The sequence below is a fragment of the Girardinichthys multiradiatus genome, chromosome 3, assembly GCF_021462225.1.
Source record: "Girardinichthys multiradiatus isolate DD_20200921_A chromosome 3, DD_fGirMul_XY1, whole genome shotgun sequence".
NCBI classification, from domain to species: Eukaryota; Metazoa; Chordata; class Actinopteri; order Cyprinodontiformes; family Goodeidae; genus Girardinichthys; species Girardinichthys multiradiatus.
Window position 1 is genome coordinate 5,793,570 of NC_061796.1, and position 25,872 is coordinate 5,819,441.

At 36.6% G+C, this 25,872-nt stretch overlaps 5 protein-coding genes across 8 annotated transcripts; 3 read left to right on the top strand and 2 right to left on the bottom strand.

Moving 5' to 3' along the window:
• Positions 1-1,428: 1,428 nt before the first annotated feature.
• psenen (presenilin enhancer, gamma-secretase subunit) lies at positions 1,429-4,383 on the top strand. 2 transcript variants are annotated; one of them, XM_047359964.1, is made up of 4 exons: positions 1,429-1,712; positions 2,089-2,170; positions 2,362-2,466; positions 3,875-4,383. In XM_047359964.1, exons 1-4 carry the CDS (start codon positions 1,572-1,574, stop codon positions 4,012-4,014), a joined length of 468 nt encoding a protein of 155 aa, XP_047215920.1. In that variant the 5' UTR covers positions 1,429-1,571; the 3' UTR covers positions 4,015-4,383. The 2 variants fall into 2 exon arrangements, with proteins under 2 accessions (XP_047215920.1, XP_047215927.1); XM_047359971.1 differs by having other exon boundaries at positions 1,498-1,716.
• Positions 4,384-6,109: 1,726 nt separating this feature from the next.
• Positions 6,110-8,485, top strand: hspb6 (heat shock protein, alpha-crystallin-related, b6). 2 transcript variants are annotated; one of them, XM_047359979.1, is made up of 4 exons: positions 6,110-6,267; positions 6,338-6,486; positions 6,770-6,892; positions 7,788-8,485. In XM_047359979.1, the coding sequence occupies exons 2-4, from the start codon at positions 6,340-6,342 to the stop codon at positions 7,944-7,946; spliced, it is 429 nt and encodes a 142-aa protein (XP_047215935.1). In that variant the 5' UTR covers positions 6,110-6,267; positions 6,338-6,339; the 3' UTR covers positions 7,947-8,485. The 2 variants fall into 2 exon arrangements, with proteins under 2 accessions (XP_047215935.1, XP_047215945.1); XM_047359989.1 differs by having other exon boundaries at positions 7,791-8,485.
• Positions 8,265-14,606, bottom strand: proser3 (proline and serine rich 3). Of its 2 annotated transcripts, XM_047359398.1 has the most exons (13): positions 14,294-14,606; positions 14,111-14,216; positions 13,555-13,817; positions 12,070-12,218; positions 11,916-11,977; positions 10,926-11,011; positions 10,713-10,846; positions 10,340-10,575; positions 9,734-10,254; positions 9,030-9,165; positions 8,722-8,881; positions 8,516-8,597; positions 8,265-8,392 (listed from the first exon to the last, which is right to left on the bottom strand). In XM_047359398.1, exons 1-13 carry the CDS (start codon positions 14,302-14,304, stop codon positions 8,341-8,343), a joined length of 1,998 nt encoding a protein of 665 aa, XP_047215354.1. In that variant the 5' UTR covers positions 14,305-14,606; the 3' UTR covers positions 8,265-8,340. The 2 variants fall into 2 exon arrangements, with proteins under 2 accessions (XP_047215354.1, XP_047215363.1); XM_047359407.1 differs by lacking the exon at positions 14,294-14,606 and having other exon boundaries at positions 14,095-14,212.
• Positions 14,607-14,751: 145 nt separating this feature from the next.
• lin37 (lin-37 DREAM MuvB core complex component) lies at positions 14,752-20,226 on the top strand. Its single transcript, XM_047359885.1, has 9 exons — positions 14,752-15,161; positions 15,370-15,445; positions 15,539-15,586; positions 15,724-15,753; positions 15,907-15,992; positions 16,145-16,305; positions 17,451-17,582; positions 17,699-17,769; positions 19,888-20,226. Exons 1-9 carry the CDS (start codon positions 15,128-15,130, stop codon positions 19,973-19,975), a joined length of 726 nt encoding a protein of 241 aa, XP_047215841.1. The 5' UTR covers positions 14,752-15,127; the 3' UTR covers positions 19,976-20,226.
• Positions 20,227-21,236: 1,010 nt separating this feature from the next.
• On the bottom strand, positions 21,237-23,834 carry LOC124864980 (chemerin-like receptor 1; the record flags this gene model as incomplete). The annotated part of the gene is made up of 1 exon (XM_047359952.1): positions 21,237-23,834. A coding segment is annotated over one exon (1,206 nt), but the record flags the coding sequence as incomplete, so codon positions are not given.
• Positions 23,835-25,872: the final 2,038 nt, after the last annotated feature.

Consider the following 25,872-nt stretch of genomic DNA (forward strand, 5'->3'; position numbering starts at 1 on the left):
GGGAGCAGATAGGAAATCACTAAAACAGATTTACACAGGAATGATAAGATCTAACATAGACTTTGGTTGTATAGTTTACGGTTCAGCAGCTAAAACACATCTGGTTAAATTAGATATTATCCAACATCAGGCATTAAGATTATGTACTGGAACATTTAAAACTACACCAACAGCAGCAATAGAAATAGAAATGGGAGAAATGCCGTTAGAGTTAAGAAGAATAAAACTAGAAATAAATTATTGGTTAAATTTACAAGGTAATAACTTGGATCATCCAATTTGGGAAATTTTAAATCCATGTTGGGAAAAAGAAAAGAAAGAAATGAAGAGTTTTGGATGGACAATTGAAAATAAAGTAAAAGAATTTAAAATGATTGATTTAGAAATTAGTCAAACATCACCAATATCAATTATACCACCATGGATTCTACCAGAAGCAACAGTAGATATGTCAATAATGGAAAAGAAGCAAGATAAATCTTCCATAATAGATAGTTATTCAGTACAGATACATTTAAATAATTATTATAGATATATTCAAATATATACAGATGCATCAAAAATAAATGGAAAAGTAGGAATAGCTTTTGTAGTACCAGAATTCAATCTAAAAATAGGAAAACGAATTACAGACGGCTTATCGGTATACACAGGAGAAATGTTGGCTATATTATTAGCTTTACAATGGGTAGAAGACATAAAACCATTAAAAACAGTCATTTGCTCAGATTCAAGCTCTGCATTATTAAGTTTAAAATATAATCAATCAGATAGTAGGATGGACATTTTATTAGAAATATTTAATACATTATACAGAATACAAAAAATGGGCTTGATAGTTATATTTGTGTGGGTTCCAGCACATATTGGAGTAGAAGGAAACGAGAGGGCAGATAAAATAGCAAAGAGGATAATTCAAAATCCTATTAGTTTTATAGTTAAAACAAGTAAATCTGAGGGAAAGAGTATTGTTAAAGAAAAGCTGATGGAAAAATGGCAAAAAAGGTGGGATGAAGGAAAAACAGGAAGATGGTTTTATAAAATTCAGAAGATAGTAGGAGAAAGAAGAAAGGAAGACGAAATGGAAAGGAGGAAAGAGTGATAACAAGGTTGAGATTTGGGCATACAGGACTTAATTATACACTTTTTAAAATTCAAAAGCATGATACTGGTAAATGTGATTACTGTGGAAAATATGAAACAATAGAACATGTTATATTAGAATGTCATAAATATGAAAGAGAAAGAAGATATATGAGAAGAGAGTTTGAAGGTATTAAGGAAAAGGTTAATTTATTAGATATTTTGAGGAAGAATTTAGGGAGTAAACATATACAAATAGTGATTTGATTTTTAGAGGAAACTAAATTATTTCATAGAATTTGATTATAGTAGATAAAATTGTGAAAGTATGGAGGATATAGATGGGTAGAATACAATGTGTAAGTATGTCTATTTGTATATATACATATAGGTAAGATATATTTATTTATTTAATTTGTAGAATTAAATATATATATATAAATAGATAGACCGACACGAACCACACTCTATACCAGTAAGTGGCGGTAATGCTACTAAACGTTTGTTGCCAACCGCCAATAAAACCAACAAGAAGAAGAAGAAGAAGGAAAAGACGAAGAAGAGGAGGCCAAGGAACTGCTTGTCTCTATTTACGTGGTTCTGTTTTTCGACAGTTAACTTTAAAGACAGTAGGTATGCTATCGCATGATTACAAATGTTCTTACTGTATGTTTAGTATAATTTAAAACACTTTGCCCAGAATCCGGGTTACGGTTGTTTTAAAGAAGCTTGCGTAACAATTAGCGAAATGCTAACGTTGCCTGAGGCTATTTCAAGTCACCTGACAGTGGATTTGTGCATTTGACGAAGCTTTTCTAGAATTTTGATTATCTTGAAAATATTTGAAAAGCTGGTTTGCTTTGCTAAGGCAGTGATTAGTCATTTGTTGAATGTAGCCAACATCTCCCGTATGTAAAACCCGTTTCATCGAATTTTACATTTGCTGGCGATACCAAAGTGGAGCTAGCCTTAAACATCTCCCTGGAACTTTGTTTCTTCCTTCAGCGGAGCCTTTGTGAGTTTACCATGAACCTGGAGCGACTTCCCAACGAAGAGAAACTCAGCCTTTGTAGAAAATATTACCTGGGTGAGAAACAATTTAAATGAATCACTGCAGACCGCTTTGCTTAATAATGTATGTAAATCTCCGTTATGTAGCCCCAATATGGAAACAGGAAGGGTGGATTATATTTTGAGTCCAGAAGCAATATTTTAGTTTCCGAACAAGATTTGGGTTGCTCTGGCTTTACATATATATGTTTTCTGTTTGGTTTTTAGGGGGTTTTGCTCTTCTTCCTTTCCTGTGGCTCGTAAACGTTGTTTGGTTTTTTAAGGAAGCCTTTGTGAAGCCGCCCTTCACCGAACAAACCCAAATTAAAACATGTAAGTGTCAAGGTAATCTTGGTGTCAAGCAATGCAAATTCACTACAATATAGTTAAAGGGTAAAACATTCTTGGTGGATAGTTGGCAACATTTTCAAAAGGGTTATATGTTAAAACAATAATGTTTATCTAAAAGCATTGAACCACTTTTAAATGATACTGAGAGATCATGTTTTTAGGTTCCAAAGTAAGACGGTTACATCGCGTCTGACCCAAAAATCCCCCAAAATGTATAAAAATATAGTCATGAAACATTTAACAAATGATCTTTGAAGGTCCATCTAGTATGAATAAAGGTCAGTGATTTGTAATTGTCTTTTTATTCAGTCACAAGGTCTGGTTGGTTACTGTAGAATACAGTTTTAATGTTAAAAACAGCGACAAGATTATTCTGAGGAATAAAAAGACAGAGAAAAGAGTGTATTCCTTTTTTCACTATTGGTCTTAATATTAGGATAAATGTTCATTCCTTGTACAGACTAATAAAGTTTGAGCTCACACATCAAATCAGTAGATTTTTCTCTAAGTATTTGATAACATTAAACTATTTTAATATTTTATAATGTTTAATTGTTTAAAAAAAAATCTATTCAACATCAAGCCTAAGCCCAGGCTGTGTTGTTTTACAGGAATTAAAAAAAATAGATTAATCATATTCTGATGTTATTTACGTTACCATTGGAAACTCTTAAAGCTGCTGCATGCAACAACATGTCAGATGTTGTTTTAAGTGAGTTGATCAAAAACCGCCGCTGTAGACTCTGTGGTAGAACATACATAGATCATAGCCTCCTGACTGGAAAAAAGTTAAAACATGGGTTTGAAATAAAAATGCAAAAGCCTGCCATTAGAGAAGTTACTCCAGTGAAACTATTAAATTTGGAAAAACTGTATTTTACTTTAAAGTCTTCTAATGCATTGCTTTTAGTTATTGAAACAGCCTTTTAAGATGTTTTGTGTTTAACGTTCACATCACACCCATAAACCACACTTTTACAACAGCGGTTACATTTTTTTTTTCTTTCCACACGGACCGGTCGTCAAAGTTACGGATGTGAATACCTCCTTATCTATCCATTTTTCTAGATTAACTGTTTGTTTAAACACATGTTCTCTGTGTATTTCTCAAGTATATTATTTAAATATTCATAGAAAATGCTATTCTCAATCACAGCTTTTTTCTAAATGGTTATTAATGTAATAATTATCCAATTCCTGGTTTACCATTTGAATAAGAAAAATATTTGCATCAGCAGAACGGCCTGAAAACCTTGCCTGCACTGACGCTTTGGACCAAACTGTTTTGCTACGTGTTGTAGAACAGGCCAAGAGTGTCGAGTAAATGATGTACAACATACCTAAGTTTTCATTTAGCAACTTTCTAATTTTCATGTATTTTCTTTCCTAGATGTGAAGCGATCAGCAATGGGTTTGTCGTTTTGGGTCACAGTATTGACGACATGGATCACAATTTACCAACACTTCAGAGCACAGTGGGGGGAGGTGGGGGATAACCTTTCGTTCACGATTCCGCTGGGCACTCCTTGAGACGTCTAACAGCCAACTATAATGGACCAAAGGGTTTCCTCTTTAATAAAGTGAAAGATTTTGGCCTTTGTGACATCAATTACCTTTAAAATGTTTATACAGTAAATCTCTGAATTTCTGTATTTTTGGTTTATTTTAGAGCCTTTTGTATTTTTTGATTTCAGTTTGAGCTAACAATGTGTTGTCACTGGATGTGCTTGCAAATGTCTTTTGAAAAAAAATTGTTTAGGTTGCTTTTTTTCTTTTTTGTTTCCATCAAATATTCCGAAGAAGACTTTGATTGTGCACCCAAGATGATTTTTACTTCTTGACCAATAAATACCTTTAAGCTACATTGTCTTTAAGTTCAATAAAAAAATGTAGATTCAGTGTCGTGATTTTGCTTTTCAGTGTCATAAGATACAGTGGAGACATTTCAACTTTCAGAGTCATAATTGTGGTTTTCAAAATCATAAATTTGAGAGTCATGAGATATAAAGTGATAAAAAGTCAATGACAAAATTAACAGATGCAAAGTTGTACTTTAAAAATATAAGGCATATCTCAGAAATGGGTTTCCAAACTCTTTCCTACTTTTATTTCTTTTTGCATCTGTGAGTATATAATTTAATTTCTGTTAATGTCACGTTTCCCAATGTCCAGACAAGCACCGCGGCTGTTACGAAACCCAGTACCTTAATCCGTCCAAATGTCCCTTCTTGCCCATCATCCTGCATGAGTCATAGCATAATCAGAGCTACTTTTAGTCACAGTCAAAGCTTAGGTGCCACGTTTAGCATTGCTAACAGGGTGAACATGTGCACATAAGTGCTACGTGTGTGGAGAGCAGTGAATATCAGCACATGCAGTGCTTCTCTTATTTCAAGAAGCCATCCACTGAAACTGACTTGTGGAAGGATTTCAATTTACATATAATGTCCTGAGCTGCAGTGCCTATGTATGCAAGAATTTTAAATGACCTTATATCCTAACTACACCTATGAAGCAGCTTTTAGGCTTGTCCTGGAAATGTTTAAGGTATTTGACTAATGAAATGTTGCCCATCCAGTGGAATAATAGGTGATTAATGATCTGTTAGATCAGAGGTTTCCAAAGTGCAGCCTGGGGGCCATTAGAGGCCCCCGGGCTGAATTTGTGTGGCCCCCCAACTACAATTCAAGAATGATTCAAATTTGGTTCAGCGCAGGTGGTTGATGAAGATTGAGACTTTATTTTTATTGAGAGAAAAATTATTCTTGGACGATAATTTCAAGTGAAACATTATATAGATTAATTCCACACAGACTGATGTTTTCAAGCCTTTATTTCTGTTAATTATGATTTTTCTGCTTGCATCTAATAAAAACAACATTTAAGATTAGAATCTTACATCAGAAAAAATACATTTTATTACAGAAACATGGGTGTGAAGAATATGAATGATACTCGCTTAATGGTTGTTTCTTTCAAAGAGTGCTTTTAATCTGACAAAGGAGCCTCGTCTGAACCCATATTTTAATTTATTGAATATGACTAGATCCTTCTATAAATGCAAATGTGGAAAACCCATTTTAAGTTTGGATCTACAATAATTTCCACATCCCTTTCTTACAAAAATATCTGATTTTTTGTTCAATTAAAATATTGTATGCATGTTTATTGTTGAGCACATAAAAAAAAAAATCACAACATTTTTTGAGATATTTTTTGTATTATATGTTGCTGGGCCATGAAAACCTTTGACCTGACAACTTGGGCCCATGTGCCAAAAAGTTTGGACATCCCTGGAGTAGTTACAGAGCACGTGTTTCCACATATGTTTAGGACCCATTCTTCTTTTGAACCTATTTTTAGAAAGATCTTCCTAGACAACAAACTTATCCCACGGCAGCTCTGATAGCTACACAATAGTAATAGGTTTTTATTCATGTCATTAAAAACACGGAGTGCTATAACAAAGACTTTAATTGACAATAAGCCACCAGCAGCTGTGTCATTCCCAAAACATACCCTCATCTCTGGGTGGCTGAGCCTAGACACCCAAGGGTACATAGTCTGGAATGTGACTGAGGCAAGGTGCCCCAGTATGAATTCCCAGCTCATTATGCAACTCCAGTATAAAACAGTCTGTGACAGTCGGTCATGTTCAGCACACCGAGGGAGAGGGGAAACTGGAAACAGACAGATCATTCCTCCTACTCAAGACTAGCAGGAACATACCAGGGGCGGCCTTTCTCTTGTTGCTCACTTTGGTCAGAGAACTTTTAAACGAAGGTAAGCTGCTCGTCTCTGAACGTTCACTGCACTCTCCTGAACTCTTTTGATTGTTCTTTTTACTTAGTAGAAATGGATTTTATTGTGCCTCCCACCACAACAACTGGGGGTATTTTATGGGAGAAGGTTTTACCTCCTCGGCTGACCGGGTCTCATGGTTATTATAACTGGTCGCCATCATTACTGATTCCAGAGACCGATAATGTCAGTTCTGCAGAGGTAGGTCATTCATTTAACCAAATGCTTCATAGCTCTTCAGACAAGAGTGAAAGTTTACTGACAGAATCTACTGCTAATCTTTAATTTAAACCTTACATTTGTTTGACATTTAACAGATTTCTTCAGAGGTAGACCGTGAGATTCAATTTAATGCTTTCAGAAAACAGTTTTTGAAACCAAATTTAGACAAAATTCACTTTAGAAAACATGCATTTTTTGGATATTAGCAGTAGTCATTTCATTGTTGTAACACCTCTTACATTATCTCCACTCATGTCGACAGGTCTACTGTGATGACATTGGATTTACCGTTCAAGTTGATGTAAAGCATTTCAACCCAGAGGACCTACTGGTCAAAGTCGTTGGGGACTTTGTAGAAGTGCAAGGAAAACACAAAGAACTGAAGGTTTGTTCACCAAAAGGAACGCATATTTTTTGAACGTTTTATTTTGACTGTGTGGGTTAGAGAAAATTCATAATAATACGAAACTTGTGCACCTAATTCTTGTTCTAAGAAAACATGACGAGTGTATGTAAACGTGGTTTGTAAAAATATTTATGTGAGCACATTATAATCAACTTTCAAGGATTCTTAGTCATCTCTGTCCATTATAAAATAAAAAAATACTAAAAAACACAGTGACGTCTTGGCAGACATTTCACCAGTGGGTAGGCTTCAAATATTCAGCAAATACCAGAAATAAGGAAGAAGGATGAAGGTAAGGCGGGAATGACACAAGGCAAAGAAGAAGGTAGAATAAAGATAGAAAGGAATTAAGGGAGGACACAAAGAAGAAAGGAACAATAATATAAAGGAAGAGGGGAAAGATTGATGAAAGGAAGGAAAAACAACTGACAGAAAATAGAAAAGACAAGATAGAAAATAAGTTTGGAAGGAAGGAAAACAACAAAGGGCAGAAGGAAGAAGATAAGGAAGGAAGCACACAAGGAAGAACAGAAGTAAAATCGTAAGGAATTAATGACAAGGCAAGAAGAAAGGAAAGGCAAGCAAGGAAGGACAGGATGAGAGACAAAGTAGAAAAGAAAGGAAGATATAGGGGAGAAAGGAAAGATGCAAAGGAAACAGCCTTTTTACAGATGAGATATGCCATAAAGTCTGGAAATACAAATATATCTCCATACTCTTATTTCCCCCCATACTTAAACAGACCTGAAAAATACTCAAATTAAATTCTTTTTGTTGTTTTTTCTAGACTTTTCTGCAGCCCTGATTTAAACTTTTGACCACAACAGTATTTGGAATGATTTTATCCTCTAAACATGTATTTGTCTTCTGGTAGAAGGAGGGCCAAGGCTTTACAACACTGCAGTTTAACCGCCGCTACCGAATCCCAAAGGGGGTAAACATCATGGCGCTGGAGTCAGCCGTCTCCCCTGAAGGCATCCTCATCATATCAGCGCCAATGCTGCAGACTGAAAGCACAAGATGCCTGACTTAACACAGAAGCCTTAGCCATCCTCACCATATAAGAAAATAAAAGGACAGATTTAACTCGCCTCTGTACTCCTAGCAGCACACAGCGTGCCGAAACACCCATTTATTTTGTTCTGTTCCTGGCACTGTTCGGATATTCCCTGCTCTTTGTGGTTTGTATATACAGTACTCCTCTGGTGTTGCTCATCACTGTACACAGTATTTCAAGGAACCGCTCTTTGTAAATATTCCTAACTCACTGTTAAAGCTGCTATGCTAGTGAGCAACTTTGTAAATGCACTATATTGTAATTGTGATTAATGCACACAGACATATTCCAAACTGTATGTTGAAATCCTATGGCATAAATAAACTTTATTTCAATATAAAAACGACAAAAAAACAACAGTATGATTAGTTCAAGCAGCCGGTTGCTCCTTCAGGGTTTCTTTCAGCATCACGTCCACCTCTCTAACAGAAGAAAGAGCAGAAGTAAAGTTACCTTTATCTGAGTCTTGTAAAATTCCAAAAGTATTCAAAATAAAATGAGGCCAGAAACATGAATTTGACTAAAACTGTATCATTTAAAATGACCTGATCTGATCTTTCACCCATTTTCTCTGCTGGCGGAGGACTTGTAACAGAGGGTCGTCTTCAAATTCTTTTCCATCAGAATCTGATAAAATAACGACGCAAAGGAAGAAAAACTGCACATTACAAGCAAACACAGGAGCTACAAATAGCAGTTGTTGGAAATAAAAATATATTAGTGTTGTGGCCTGGCCTACAATCAGGCTCACCTTCAGCCTCTTGAAGCAGCTGTGAAATGACTTCCAAGGAGTTCTGTGTGACGTTCAAAGGAACTGGGGAATGTGAAGGAGAGGAGGTGATTGTAGGAGGAGAAACTGATGAAGCAGGTGTCCTCTGAGCCACCGTCGGAAACAAAACCTCTGACACTACCTGTTAAAGCCCAGCGAGAACACAAATTCATCCGCATTACATGTGTTATTTTATGTCTACCACGTGTGCAAATTTATCATATTAACTGGTGGGTAATGTAGGTGTTTGAACAGTCTGTCTATAATGATCAATTTGCACATTTATTCACCTGGCCTAAAGCAGTGTGAACTGGAGAGGATGGTGGCAGATGACCCCTGATGCAGCTTTCCTCCTCGCTTCCATCCTGTTCATGCTGCTCTTTTAATGATGTGGTCTTTTGTGGTAGGCTCGGATTTGAACAATCCCTGATTGAAGATGTTAGTTAAAATATGGAAAACATTTTTATTTGATCATACAGGTGGAACTTAGTTCGTTAGAATATTTCAGTAAATCCGTTCAAAAACTGAAAGTCATGTTATATTGATTCATTGCACACAGCGAGATATATATCCATAGTTTCTTTTCTCTTAATATGTATGAAGTTGAGTGGAACGAAAAACTCTGGTTGAAAAAGGTGTACAGACAACATGGCTCTTCAATAAATTTAAATTCAATGCCCTCAATACTTGTTTCAAACCCCAAAGTATAAAGAGAATATCCTGTAGAGAACATGGACATTATTTTCTGTTGGTCAAAGTTTCTGCTAAATGTTTTTTTTTTTCAACTGGTCTTTTTCAGCTATTTTTTTTGGAAAACATGATTTGGGGTTTTTAGTAGCTGTAAGCCATTAAATCAACAGAAATACCGCATTGCAAGCCCTATATTATATACAAGTTTAACTTCTTGAGTTAAATTACTGTAATAAACCTTTCGAGGATATTCAGATTTACTGAGATACACCCGTAATACATCCTTCATGTTTCAATACATCACCTTGTAGGTTTCCTCTGCTGACTGGAAGGTAGTGCTGTCTTCTGGTGTGACCGTTGTGTGGCCAGTTTCTTCTTCTTGTTCTTATCGAGACCCTTTCGCCCCATAGGCCCCTCTTCTTTTATGTTTTCAGCTGATGCATGTCGGGAGGATGGCAAGCATTCTTTGATAAGCCCATCACTGTTGGGGCTCAATATGCTTTCTGAGACTTGAGTTTTTTTGTGGACAACTTTGGTTTGGGGCTCGGACAACTTTTGTGAAATGCTTTGCTCATTGTTAGCAACAGAGGACTGGTTGGGGCAGGGAAGGACATCGCAGAGTAAATGCATGTGAGCAGGAACATGGGTAAGAGCCTGGGTTTGAGACATCAAAGAAGAAGAGGAAACAACAGCAGCATGGAAGAGTGGAGGACTTGGAGCTGGAGCACTCAGTCTGTGGGTCTCTGTGATTTCCGGATGGGGAGCAGTCATGTATGAATGAGCATCTCTTTCTGAGAACTGAGGAGGTTGGGAGCTCTGCTGTTGCTAAAGATTATAAGAAGGATAGGAGTCATGCTATTTTGTCTTTGACAGAAACAAAACAAACATATTGTGTGCTTTTAAATCCAACCTTGTAAGGCTGTCCACTGGTTGATGCATGGAGCAAACCTGGGGCCTGCCAGCTGAAAGCAGAATCATGAAGCCCTGACTGGCTCATGGACTGGGACCAGCCTCTAGCTTGCTCCATCTTTCTCCGTAAACGCCACTGGAACAAAATATCCTCCTGTGGACGTGTGTGGGGTGTCACGGTGGGGATGACAGGTTTCCGGGAGGATGAGGCAGGAGCTGAGTCTGGACTGACCTTCGCTGTAAATACAACAAGCACAGCCGTAATGCTTGTAGTACTAAACTCAAGACGAGGAGCAGTTTTTAACATCACCAACAACTAAAAAAAGTGAAATAAATGGCTGCATTCAGATGGCTATTTCATATATGTGCCTCACCAGCAACTGGTTTTATTAAACTGGGAATCCAAGGTTGCCGCACTGGCTCATCCACACTGGCTGGAGAAGAGAAATCGTAGCATCCTAGGCCATCTGAGCTAACAGGGAAGGATTCATCACTCTGACTACATTCGCTGTTAAAAAGATAACAGTTTCATTTTAACTCAAGAAGGCTAATCACTTATCAGTTTTGTTACTTGCTGCACTACAAACCCTCTCAGTAGAAGTCTGCTTGCTCTTTCTTGAAGATGTAATATTTCTGTGTCATCAAATTCCCCCACAGAGGAGTCAGACACAACCTGAGGATCCAGGAGAATGAGACAAGCTCAAGCATTAATCTGAACAACAGTGAGGGAGAATAAAAATAGAATACAACACTTCAGCAGCAACTGAACAATAAATCTCACTATGCCAATTATCTGGCTTTCTAACAAATATACTAGTAATTTTTGAAATCCTTTTAAGGGAGTTTAAATGGGACATCAGCAGGCTGAAGGGTGTATTTTTAAAAGCGGCATTATTAAAAGCACCTCCCAGAGCATCAACTTCACAGAGGGGTTTTAAAATAGAAAGGAATGGTGTGCATGCAAATATTTATATCACACTTATTCCAAAGGAAGAGATTTTCCACCAGACCCAACCCACCTCATCGCAGATTCGGACACTCATTTAAATAAGGATAAAGAAAACAACGAGCAAGAGATGATTTCTCCTTTATCGGCTCTAATTGGTGATCAGCAGGTCAAATACTGCAAAATCAGCTTTTTTTTTCTATTCATTAAATGCATCAGAACTCCCGGTCTATAAAGGCAATAACAGCATGCCCCTTGATACAGTTATTTGTTTAATAAGAGGGTCAGGTAAAGGTTAGAGACCTATGTTTTAATGCATATGTGGAGGCAACATTTCAGTTCCTTCATTTTCAGTTGGCTACTACTTCTCCCTCTTTTAAAGAGCCTATTTTTTATTTTTTTGTGGTATGGTTTTAGAAAAACCAAAAACAAAACAGATTAAAATTGGTGTCGGCAGGTTAACCTCAAACGAAAACAGAAATCTGTATCAGTCAGGAAACAACTTGATCAGTGCTCTAATTATAATAACATACAAAAGGAAACTAAACAGTTTTCATCAGTTTAAATATTTACAGTAAGAAAATCTGGTTACACAGCGTTTAACTCCAAGTAAACTCTTACATGCACTCACATTGAAGGATCTGTCATGTTGAGGCTGCCCAACTGGACTGTAAACGGTGGAATCATGGCCATCTTTCAGGAAATGTATATTAAGTTTGTTAGAGAAAAAAAAAAGGGACACATTTGCAAGTTTATTCACATAAATGCACCAACAGGGAGTATACCTTTGTCTAATGATTTAGTTGGGGTCAAACTGGGGGGTGATGAGTGGGCCTTCCACCAAAAAGGCATCTGTTGTCTTCCATCAGTAGAGGCCATCTGTTGGCGCTCCTCTCGACTCTGAGGTCGACCATGACGAAAACGTTCTACATACCTGTAACAGTAAATGTTAGTACTTCCCCAAGCAAAAAAATACTCTATTTGTAGTGACTTGCACAGATATTCATAGTCCCTGAACATTTTGTCACATTACAACCACAAACTTCAATTTATTTTGCTGGGATTCATGTGATAGACCAACACAAAGTAGTGAATAAATGTAAGGAAAGGGATATGGATTTCAACAATTTTACTAATAAAATTCTGAAAAGTGTGACGCTCAAATGTATTCAAACACTTATAATCAGATACTCCTAAATAAAATTGCCTTCAGAAGTCAACTATTTAATAAATGCGAAAGCTCCAGAGACTTATTAGACAACATTATTGAACAAACATCACCATGAAGACCAAGGAACACAGCAACCCAATCAGGAATAAAATTATGAAGTTTAAAGCAGGGTGAGTTTGTAAAACACCATCCCAAGCTTTGAACATCTCACACGGACAGAGTCAAGACATGGCCGTCTCCAATCCCTTGTAAACTGAAAGGCCGGGAGGAGAAGCAGTCAAGAGACCCACAAGAACTCTGAAGGAGCTGCAGATTTCCTCAACTTAGGTGAAAGAATAAGTGGACAGAACAAATATGAATCTGGCCTTTATGGAAGGGTGGCAAGAAGAAAACAGTAGGAAGTCCTGTTTGCCGCAAACAATGTCGAGGACATCACATGTGTGTGAATAAAGGTGTTCTGATCAGATGAGACCAAAAATGTAACTTTTTGGCATTTATGCAAAATGCCGTGTGTGGATGGAAGAAAACTAACACTGCACATTACCATAAACACAACATCTGTCTTGTGAAACATGGGGGTGGTACCATCATGCTGTTAGGCTGCCTCCTCGGCAGCCATGAGGAAGCTGATTTGAATTGACAGCAAGATGGATGGAGCAAAATGCAGGGTAAGCCAAGAAGAGAGCCTGTTAGAGGCTGCAGAAGTCTTAGAAACAGGCGTAGACATTCACCTTCCAGGACAATGATCTGACTTTCCAATCCAACTGACTAAACTAAAAATATTTTTGCAAAGATGAACAAGAAAAAAATCTGTCTCTACTTGTGCAAAGCTGTTAAAAAGTGCCTTAAAAGACATCTATCTGTAATTGCAGTAAAATATGTTTTTACATAGTATTGTGTCAGGGGAGCAAACCACACTTTCTTGATTTTTATTTGTAAACCCCCTTTCTCCCCCATTACAGGTATGATCTCGTTTGTGATATAAAAGGAAAAAAAATACACTGAAATTTGCAGTTATAACATAAAAAATGTAAGAAAGTGGAAGGGGTAAGAATACTTCAGCAATGCACTGTGATTAAGATAACACTGGCAAACATACTTTGCAAGAACAGAATCCTCCTTTACTCCAGAGGGAACCGTGGATGTCTCTAATCTCACAGATAGTTTGTCTGGCAACATTTCATGAAAGTCGGTGTTACTGTCAGAGGAAGATCCACATTCGGTGGAGGGCCAGAACTCGGCAAATACATGTTGTCCATCACTGGCAGGAAAATCAAGATTTTCACACAGCTGCTGGCTTTCCCGGTTTAGAGAGCGAGGTGGATGCTTGGAGCTCTGATGTAAACGAACGGGACTTAGAGTCTACAAAAAAAAAAACAACATAAAAGTGAGACATTGTGTTATTAGATCAAACCAATCATAAAGACAGATTCAATAACATATTTCCGATTCAATCCTAAATAGAACACAATGCAGCAACATTTGGTGTATTATAAAAACAGTTAAAAATGTGACTAGCTAAGTAAGCCCAGATAGATAAATGATGAAGACACTGTCTAAAGCTCTCCACACCAAAACAATGCATGATCAGCTGGTAATGATAAGATTCAGGAGTTCAAAGTCCTGTCTGCAAAATTACTTTCTTTGAAACATACAACTGCTTTCTCTTTTTTTGATGACTGCTTGCGTGATGGGTGGTAATGTGCCCTCTTCACAGTGGATGAGGGTGGGAATGGATTCTGCCTCGTAAACACAGCTCCGCTAAAAATAAAATACAACACATTTTAGTAACTTCGTTTCCTGATTACAGAAGCGTGAATGTACATATTGCTTCTTACCTGGATTTCATAGCAACTTCAGGATGTCACAATTTATTCAGTAATTAGCTTAACATGAATACAAACTATTGTGAGTAAAAAAAAAATCATCAATTTCTTTTGGACAAGCCACATTTTCAGCGTTTGTGTGATTTTGTCCTCAATAGTTACCATGGAACCAAATGCAAGGTGGGCGAAACAGCTTATATAACTACACACAGCAGGTTAAAGGCCTATTTAACCTCAAATTCTATATTTTTAAACAAGAAACATAGGCTCTCTGGTTTCGTAAAACTACAAGAAGCTCTCGATAGCGTCGATGAAACAGAAAGATATGTTTACTACTACCACCAGCCAATAGGCAACGAGAAAGGAATGATGGACATAAGATTTGTCCAATCACAGACGATATGTTGTTTACGCAAGCACCAATCGGATGATTGTGAACCGGCAGCGCGCGGAAGAGGAAAGCCAGCAAAGGCTTCAAGCTTGTCAAAAACAAGCTAACTTAGGAACGGTAGCTGAGGTAGTACCTTTCACTCTCCAATATAGTAATAAGGTAGTAAGAAATATTTCATTATTTTAGGGCAGCTAGAAGAGTGAATTTTTAGTATAAGTATCTGTATTTAGAATGTAGGTTTTAGACTCGTTCTAACAGTTTTGGGGGCTAATGCAGAAGACTGGCTAACTGGTTTTAACAGGTAACCGTAGCTAACTGGCTAACGTTGCTGTTACCGAGGAATCAACAAGAGGTCGTTGTTAGCTCAAAGACCTTTTCTACCTTGGTTAGAGTAGAAAACCAGCTGTTTTAGGTCTTCGTTTTTCTGAGGAGCCAGTAAGAGTAAAGTGAAGAAAATGCACCACGTGAAGATAAAGTCAGAAAGGCCAGGTAAGACAATAAACACATCGTTAATAATAATATTACGTAAACAGCTGCCATCAACCACAAAATAAAGTCTTATCTAATCTAGTGTACTGTATTTTAAATTTGTATTTTATAAAAGTAAAATTTCCAGTTTGGATCTCTGCTAAAGTCGTACAATTGTGAATATCACAGACAATGTATTTGATGATGATTATTATTGATTTTACTTCAGATTTGGAAAGCGCAGGTGCACGCGGCAGGTTGGATGCTGTGCTGAAAGGTCTGGTAGAAAAAAGCGAAAATGAAAGGTTTGTAAAATGCTTCCCATAATCAATATATTGATTATCACAGTTTTTGAGCACTTTTCATATTAGGAACTGCTTTGCTGTACTTTTAAACAGAGAAACAAATGAAGATGCAGGAAAGTTGTCAGTGGACTCTTTAAACAAGTATGGAGAAGTATATTATCTATTTTACTTTAATCTAATTCATTTTAGATATCTCGTTTCCATAATCACAGTTTGTTGCAACTTTGTATCAGTATTTTTGCAATGTAGTCATCGAATGGTCTGTCTGCTCTTTATAGAGAGTTGTCTCCATCATCTGGTGGAAAAAGGTAAATGTCTGTTTTGCTGTACAAACACTCTTTTCTCCCTTTTATGTCTAGCTAAATTTTCGCTGCACACATCAGTTATTATGTTTAGTACTGTAAATGTTTAGGGCATTGCCAGACATAAGTGCCAATCTTTATTTAATTTATTTTCTTCAGACCTTCAGCACGATTTCCACAGCACCGGAGGAAGAAGCGAAAGGAGATGGATGAGGGTATACCGGAGACCAATCAGCATAAACAGAGTAAACTCAGTGCAGATATTAAAACAATTTTAGAGTTACATTCATATCAACTGTACCTCAATTAATGAGGGTCCATTTAGCTATTTACTGCATTGTGTGTTTTGTCTCTTTATTTGTCCTTGTATTTTCTGTCCTTCTCTTTTTTTATTTAGATGCATACATTATTAAGTTGTTTGATCGCAGCGTTGATTTAGCTCAGTTCAACACCAGCACCTCACTGTATCCAATCTGCCGTGCTTGGATGAGAAACAATCCTTCCTTTAGGGAGCCATCGACTTCTCCGAGCTCCCCACAAAGCATAACGGAGGAGGAGGTGGGACTGTGAACAAGTTTGCCATTTTACTTGTAATTTCTTTATCATATACAAGCATTAACAAAAATGATGAGAGTGACCTCTGGATGTGAAAGACAGCTGACAGCTACATTAAAACAAGTGTTTTTACTTAAAAAAAAAAAAAAAGTATCACTATAGATTTTGCTAAACCAATTGTTGCTCCATGTTTTCCTTGAAACTGTTTACAACTTCTTCAGTCATTACCTTCTTTAGCTTGTATTTGAAGTTTAATGAAACCACGTCAGAACAGAAGGAGACAGATGTAGATTAACTGAATAAAAAAATGCTGCGTGGTTCTTGTGGTTTTTTAAAATGGAAAACTAAAGTGGTGATTTACACATTGTGGCTTTATGTAGTCCGTTTTAATATTGTCTAGATATCCCCTGCACAGCAGAAACAAAGCTTTTTAAAAGTCTCTGCTGTGGCAAGCATTTTCTTACCTCTGTTTTGCCACCATAAAGTTTTTGCATGTAGATGCAAGGTGCAAACATAGCCAAATATTTCAGTTGTGGCAAATATCGGGTTTCATGCCGACAGGGCCTTATTGGCAGAATTTAGTTAAGGTTGTTTTTAGACGGAAAATACACCTTTTTTTTTTAAAAAGTTTTTATTGTAGTTTGTTTTGTCAAATAAACTAACTATTGTGGCTTTGGTTCCGCAAGCTAAGAACTCAGCCAAACTATCGGATTTTCTACCTCGTCCAACAGACGTGCAAATTAGTCGTATTTGGATCAAATCAAACCTGAGACTTCTGAAACTTTTTTTCATTTAGTGAAATGCTGTATAAAAAAGTTAAACATCAAGCACTTTGTAAATTATTTATTTATGATTATTATTGTACTTGTTTTTATGTGATTGAGCTAAATTTAAGTTGCATCAGATTCTAAAGGTCAATATCCACTCTAAATAAACATGCAATTATTTCCTTTTTTTTAGGATTGATAGTGCTAATTTTATCTAAAGTAGAGCAAGTAAAGTATACTGAACAGTATTTATAGTGTTTTACATTATGTCCACTGAAGATGAAAGATTTTTGAAAGCCCATTTCTGCATTAAAGCTTCAGATTAACTTGTAAGACAACTCATTAGATTTGATTTATTTTTAAAATTTGTTTTTTTTTTAGGTTTCAGATATGATGAATGGCAAAGGTCAGAATGTGCATCGACTTCCTCCTCCATCTACCTGCCCAGTTAGCCCCTCTGGTGAACCCATTAATCTCAGGATCCCACAGACTGAAAAGCCCACCATTTCCAAGGTTCTGAAATAATATATGATTTTCCAATTTTTTCTTTTAAACTTAACTGCGAGATAAAAATGCAGATTTTTACCTATATATTAACTGTTGTGAATAATGTTACTCTCGTTCCACAGTCGACAAATGTTCCTGTATCGGGAGCTCTCATAAGTGACCACATGGAGCGTTGGAAAAAGATAAGACAAAAGTAAGTCCTCGATAAGCTGTTTTGGATTTTGGAACATTCGTTCAAGTGTGCAAACAATCGTAGTAGTCCAAGATTTACTTTCAGTCTTGTTATCTAGGATCATAGTTCATTGGATTGAGGATACATTGATACAATTTTGATTGAGCAACAGTTATTTACTGGCAAAGGCATCTTTTTAAAAAAAATAAATGGTGATTTTCAGAAATAAATTAAATTGATCAACTAAATGAATTATAAATAGCTTGTACACAGCGAATAATGATGTATAATTATGTTTTCTTAATGTTTATTGTTATGGTGTACTTAACATGACTTTTGTTTTCATAAACTAAGCATATATGTAATTGCTTGGAAAAGATCAGAATATATCCTAGTTTTTTTCAAATACTTTTCTCTTCCTTTTTATAAAATTGTAAGTGGATTAAAATTCAATTATAAAAAGACATTTATAAACTGAAATTTATGCTAGAGTTGCATTTAAAAAGTCCGAATCCATGAATATCTAGTTTGCCTTTATTTGCCGCAAAAACCAGGCACCCAACAACATTAAAGCCCCCAATAGAAATCAGCCAATCAAATTTTGTTTCTAAAGCACATGTGGTACAACAAACAAATGCAGCACACAGTGCTTTCCAGAAACCAAGGAGAACGCAGGACTGAAAACAAACAAGTTCCTGTTGGCCTCCATTCACTCACATATACAGGAAGAAGCTCCTGGTGTGGAAATGCCGATGGATGTGACTACAGTGGAAACACTCTCAACCATAGCTGCCTGTAACGGGTGAGCACAGGAGATATGATTCAACCACTGAATAAAAGATGAATGAGAGAGACAAAATAAAAATAAGAAAAACATTCCAATTTATAGCACACTAAAATTTTAAGCTTCATCTACTGATTGTCTTCTGCCTATCCAAGATCGGGTCTAGGAGGTAGCGGATCCATGACGGAAACCCAGCAACGCTTGTCCCCTCATTCTGGAGAATCCCAAGGTGTTCTTAGCCCAGGAGGCATGTAGTGTCCCTTCAGTATGCTGGGGTAGACCCAGAACTCACTGGTACCCAGATGACTTTTTAAAACAATTAAGACCAGTACAATAGTTATTTAAAAAAAGATGAAAATAATCAGGAGAATATAAGTACATATAAGTATCAACTAACATCTCAAAGAAGTCAAATAAAAGTGAAAAAAAAGGTAGACAGTTAAAACAAAACTAAGAGCTAAAGGCTGATTTAAAAAAAATTAATGTGTAAATTTGTAAAAAGAAGAAAAATTACTAAAGATCTTCCTAAAAAGACTTAAAACTTAGAACGGTCCCAGCTGCCCTGATGTCCACAAGAAGATTTCTCTACAGCTGGGGCCCTGAAAACTAAATGATGTCCTTATAAATTTAAGGATTTATAAGGCTCTTGCCTCTGCCTTCCTTAATCAAAGGAAGTCAATGTAGAGATCTAAAAACCCGAGTAACATGAGCAATATATAAGAAGTACATTGATGTAGTTTTCTATGCAGCAATTTGTACTTTCACTACTTTATTTAGTCTTCAGGGTTGTATTTCTTTTACCTTTGTTTTTTGATTTGCTGGTTCACTCTACGTAGCCTTGTTTTGTGTTTGAGAAATAACTTTATCACAATTCAGACTCTGTTAAACCAAATAGTTTTCCCATGATGCACACATGCTCCACATCATACAAGATAAAAGTTGCTCTATGGGGAAAATCAATTTGTTTTTTATTATTCAGAGCCTCCACAACACTCCTTTTTTTTAGCTGTTCAGAAACCGAACCAACCTGAGTGGGAAGAAATGAGCCTAAAACCTTAAACTCTCTTACGTAACCAGTTGTGTTATACATTTTTGTTTTGTAAGAACATTTTGAGAAATGACAGTGTTCGCTATTTCTTTTGAAAAGAAATGTCTTAAGCTTCACAAATGTTTACACACAGCAGCCCATGTAACAAATGTAAGAATATTAATTGTGAGATTAACACAAAACGAACTCTGCATGCTTCTAGCGTAAACAGCGTCTGTGAACAATTATTAAATAAATGACAGTAGATGTTGACAAAATGCACACCTTATCATGGAGTTTTGTTTGTAAAAAACCTTTTCTGTTTTAGATGGAAGGAGTGCTCCAATAAGAACCAGTTGAGATACAGTGAGAGCATCAAGGTTCTGAAGGAAATGAAGGAACTTTATGACCACTGACTGCCGGCCTTGTAGCTGTTGGCTGCAGAATGAACTCTCTACTGCTGGAAAGAAGCCATGGATTCATGTTTCATTTTTGATAACGCCTGCATCCAGCACAGACTCGTAGGAAAACAGCAGCAGCCTAAGCAGCCTTTCTGTCCTCTAAATAGCAGAAACACATTTAGCAATTTCCTGTGTGATAGTGTGATGCAAGACTTTATAGTCAAATAAATTCTGTGTACATTTCTAAATAAATGACATTTAACACACTGGTGCATACTTAATATAATCAAAACAATTGTGATGTATTTCAACAAGAGGTGTTCTTATGTGTGTTTTCTTTCTGTCCGTTTTTAATTGGTTTAGATGGTTAAGTAATTTATAAACACATGTTGTCAGTTATCTCCTGGAACTCAATTTATTTCTTTCTGTTTAACATATCTAGTGATAAGATGTTGGTTTCTATATTCTGCAAGTGGGGACGTCCCCAAAAAGCAGGGATTCTTGTTCTTTGTCTCTAATGTAACAAATCTGATTTAGAATCAGTTAAGATTCTAAGTACAGCCAAGATTTCTGGGAATAATGAAAACTTTCAGAGTACTACAGCAACAAGCAGTTCATTTGAAACAACAATGACTGAAGTGAACATGGTGGACTTTCGTCTCATTGGCCTAAAGTGTAGCTCTCCTTTAAGTGTTAGTTTTACTGTAATGAGAGGTGACGCGAACTTAGAATTCGTATAACTGGAAAGATGTAAGGATTTGTTTTATGCTGCTGGGTTGTCCTAATTCTCACCAGTTTGTTTTCATGAGTGCTGGTCATTTTGCCCCTTCACCATTATTTACTCGACTTTCTGGTACCAACAGTTTAAAATATCTCTTATCTGCTCAGTCTACTGTAAGGACGTGTAGTTAGGACTCCTGCAAGCGTTCTCTCAGTACACTTTTTAGGCTGTAAACATTTCAAGTCAGTTCATTTCAAGTCAGTTCTGTAGGTATAATCCAATCTCAAATGCATTTATTTCAGTTCTGAGCATTCATGGTCAGCCTTTAACCACATACAGGTCCTTCTCAAAATATTAGCATATTGTGATAAAGTTCATTATTTTCCATAATGTCATGATGAAAATTTAACATTCCTATATTTTAGATTCATTGCACACTAACTGAAATATTTCAGGTCTTTTATTGTCTTAATACGGCTGATTTTGGCATACAGCTCATGAAAACCCAAAATTCCTATCTCACAAAATTAGCATATCATTAAAAGGGTCTCTAAACAAGCTATGAACCTAATCATCTGAATCAACGAGTTAACTCTAAACACCTGCAAAACATTCCTGTTTTGAGAAGGACCTGTATATGCCATAATTATCAATTTGTTTTAGAAATAAATACTTGAGATTGACTTGATTTACCAAAACTAACTTTATGATGTGCAGCAGCTGATTTCATATTATGACAATGAGCAAACGGAACTATAATCTACATTTAAGTATTAAAGCACATCAATTTGAAGTTAAACTGTAATGACATGAAGTTGTTTGTTTAAATTGATGCCATAACCTGACACAAATGGGATGAATTGCAGTTTTTCATTACTTATGCAGTTTTTCAGACCTTAGTTTGACCCGCTATGTATTGTAGATTGTATTATACTTGTACTATAACTACTACTTCTACTACAACTAAAAATAACACTAATGCATATTCAATTTTAATTCAAAAGTATATTATGAGAGACTTGACACTTTCAGCAGATAGCCAATATTAATTTCACAGTTTTATTTAAAATTTGGTTTAGAATATCCCTGCAGTTTGCATTTTCACATCAGTTCTACTTCTGTCGTAATGTGTAACAATTTCCTACAGGGAGCTGGACATCACCACAGACCATATTTACTTAAATTTTCTCTTGACTTGTCTTGTTTCATGATATGAAGTATGAAATTCATAGTGTTATAGAGAATTTACTCTCCATAATTGTCTAAAACATTGAGTTAAGCTGGTGCTTTATTACCATGGTTATGGAATCTAATGGCTACAAAGAAGAGCTGCAGTACGAGTGTTGTGATTCAGATAACCACAAAGATGCTTTCACAACTTTCTGCCATTAACTGCTCAAGCTGCTTTTGAGTATTATTTATTTGCTGTTGTTATATTCTGTAAGATAAAACATTAATGCCATGACAAGAGTGTTTTTTCAGCATATTTTTATTGCCGGAAAATCCATCAATGTTGTCATAAAATTTATTTTCACATTGTTATCGATGCAGTAGATAAACAACAAAATGCGAGCTTTGTTAAACATGCAGATACATGAAAAAAGAGCCAAAAGTGAAAAAAGTCCAATCTGTTCTGAAGTAAACAAGTCATTTTCCACTATTTTTACAGTTTTTAAAACCATTTAAAAGCTTAATGTATGCACAATGTATTGCTGAAGGAAAACCACATAAGGTTTCAGTTCCATTTGCTGATGAAATGTGAAAAATAGAGGGTCTGTGATTTTATCAGACTTCCTGCTGTATAGCTCAGAATGTCTCTGTAACCACATACAAAAACACCTGTCAATTTCATAAACCAAAAAAGTAAAGCAATCATTGAAAAAGATCTTTTAATTTCTCTGCACATATTAACACTATTGTCCAAATTCAAGCTTTGTTTAGAGCACTTCATTGCGATTCATATAAGTCCACACTTTCAGTCAGTTTGTGGCTGTTTTCCTCAGTGCTCATTGACCTCTCCTTGCAGGTCAGTTTTGTTTCTGTTAAGCTCATTGATGTCTCAGCTTCTTTCCCCTCAGCAAAGGCAACAGAAACAGACTTTCTCGGAATCCATGACGATAAGGAGCGAGACGATGGGACAAATGACAAGGGGTCCTCTGCTAAGGCATTTTCTAGAACCAACCATATGGACTGCTTCAGCTTCTTCTGGAACTCGTCACACATGAAAACATACAGAATGGGGTTCAGGCAGCTGTTCATGAAGGCAAGACTTACAGTTAGAGAACCTCCAATCTGAACAATGCTCCGGAGATATTGGTGATCATTGACCTTTGTTTCTATGAAACTCAAAACATGAAAGGGCAACCAGCAGATGAAGAATGCAAAAATGATGGAGAAAATGATCCGTTGGGATCTCCGTTGTCTCGTCCTCTGAAGACGCCTAGCACGGATCCCTATGGCCACATATGAGAAAAGTATTGCCAGGAATGGGATGAGGAAGCCCACAAGAAAGCGGATTGTGTACAAAGTCAATATTTGTTCTTTTGTTGTGGTTAAATGGTACGTGCAGAAGGTCTTATTTGTGTAATCAGTGTACACAGTACGAAAGATAGCATAAGGTGTGCTGAAGATCCCTGCAGCCAACCAGATTACAGCACACATGATCTGAGCTTTACGGACAGTGCGCTTGTTTTGTGCCCACACCACCACCCAGATGGACAAACAACGATCAGCACTTATGGCTGTCAGAAAAAAGACGCTGGCAAACATGTTAACTAAACTCACAAAGTTGTTGAGTTTACACATGAACTTTCCAAAGGGCCAGTGTAGCTCCTGGGAGAGAGAGACTGCTGAAAAAATCAGGAAAGCCGTGAAGAGGAAGTCCGCCAGAGCCAGGTTGAGAAACCACACCGAGTTGACAGTTTTCTTCATCTTGAAGCCTGTCACGTAGATGACCAGACCATTACCTACAGTCCCAAACACAATTATTGCACAGTAGATGACCAATGAAAATGTTTGTATGTGCTTGAGAGCCACATCCACTCCTGATGGTTGAACTGAAGTTGTAGTTCCATTATCTGATGAGTAAAAATAGAAATGGTTTGATAAGCATTTACTAGAATGCTGGAAGAGAACAGCTTCCCAATTATCTAATTAAACTGATTAATTAAAAGCATTCCAGATGAATATCTACTTTTATGCAAATTTCACAAGTAAAGTATACAATTCTAATATAGAAAAAAGATCACTTTTGCATGCTGAAAGCATCTTACCACTTTTCATCTTGCTTGTAGCTGCAAGAGATTGCCTTCACTCTGAAATGATCTCTATCTTGTCTTACCCACGTCTGTTCTCTCTGTGTGATTACCCCTCCTCCTGAGCTTATAAACCTACCAATGAAACAGTACAAATGGGAGTCGATCATTTCACAGCATCACATTATAGTGCAAAGCAATCCATTTAAAGTTAATAAGGTATAACATTTTACGTGTCCACTGGACTGACATTACCATGTATTCATGTATTACCTGGGAAGTAAGACGAAAAATGTGGCGTCTACTGGTTTGTCGACCTTCTTTACTCTTATAACTTAAATAGTGTGCAAAATATTAGTAAATCTTGATTTGCGTGTTTTAGTCCTCAAAAGGTAATTCAAGAACAAGATTGCAAGTTAGCAGTTACCATGAAACTTCGCCTTGATGCTTCCATTGGAGAGATATTTTTCATTGTATTGGGGCAATGTATCTAATCAGCAATGGAAATGAAATGAAAACGAGTGCTGTGTCCAGTTTGCAAATTGTTTCTCTGTCATATGGTGCACACTGTCACCTGAACCAACTCACAACTGAGTTATCAAATTTTTGTCCTCTCAAAAGCTGTCAAACAAGTAAGGGCAGACTATTGTATACTGCAATCTGTGGTGTTGACATGAAAATAGAATGTAAATGAGAGCCGTGAAAGGTTTTCTATGAATGTGTTTTGATATTTTGACTATGTGCAAATCATTTTTCCTGAATTTAGTACATCATGTCATACACTCAGAACCTTGTCGTCCAATGTTTTTGAGTATACTTTCAAAAACCTATTATATGTTTTTGTAATGCAGATGCCAAAAAAGATGGCAAAATCTGTACAGGTGGAGTTTATTTTAGGTCCTGAGGACATGAATATGACTTAGTTTCAAGATGTCTAAAGTGTTTGAAAAAACATCACTAAAAACTAAAGCTGTTAATTCTGCTTTGTGTTTATTTGGTTGGACGACATCACAAGAGGCACAAGAATCAAGCTGATCAGAAAGCATTAGCAAACATTAAGGCAGATATAGTTTCCAGAGTTTGACTCTACCGACGTCTAAAACCTCATAGCTGCTGCAGAGGATGGCAAAGCTGAGGGAAATAATGATTATGTTCAGAACTTTGGTATGAATCTGCCTAGAGTCCAGTTTAACTTTTTCCTACTGGTTTCCATCCATATTTGCCTCCTATAAAGTGAGTTAAAAAAACCTCATTCTGCTTGTATTGTTTTAAATAGTTATGTGATTTGCCTGTACAGTACCACTGCGTGCAATTAGAGTTCATACTTTAGCTTAATTGAGCAACTTCTCTCCTTCTGACTCCTGAGCCTTCAGATTTTTCTTCTTAGTTCTTCTCTGTAGTGTTATGACTGCTCCAATGTTCTACTGTGGCTGTCCTTTCAGCCTTTCTTTGTTTCTGTTCTTATTTCCTTCCTTTCTTTGTGTCCTTCCTTCCAATTTCTGTTGCATATTCCACAGGTAAAGCCTGCCCCTCTGTAGAAATGTTTAATAAATGTATGAGAAGCTTTAGTATTTTACAAATTAAAGTTAATGTAAAAGACAGACAACTCTAGAACGTTGAGTCTGGAGAAGTCTGGATCTTTACAGGACAGATGTGTAGGAACCCAGGACCGTGTCTGAACTTCATACCTCCAGAGGCCCAATGATTAAATACAAGAAACAGGTCTAATTGTGCTCAAACATAGTATGTACAGGAAAAATGTCAGTGTATTCTTTGTTAGTGTTTAGAACATTACAGATTGTGAAACAATTTTGAGACCCATTTTTTTTCCCAACATTTCACTTCAGCAGTTGTTTGCCTACAGACAGAGTAGTGCTGCTCACCCAGTGCAGAAAACCATGAGCACTCTTGTTCTTGAGGGAAAACGTAACACAGAC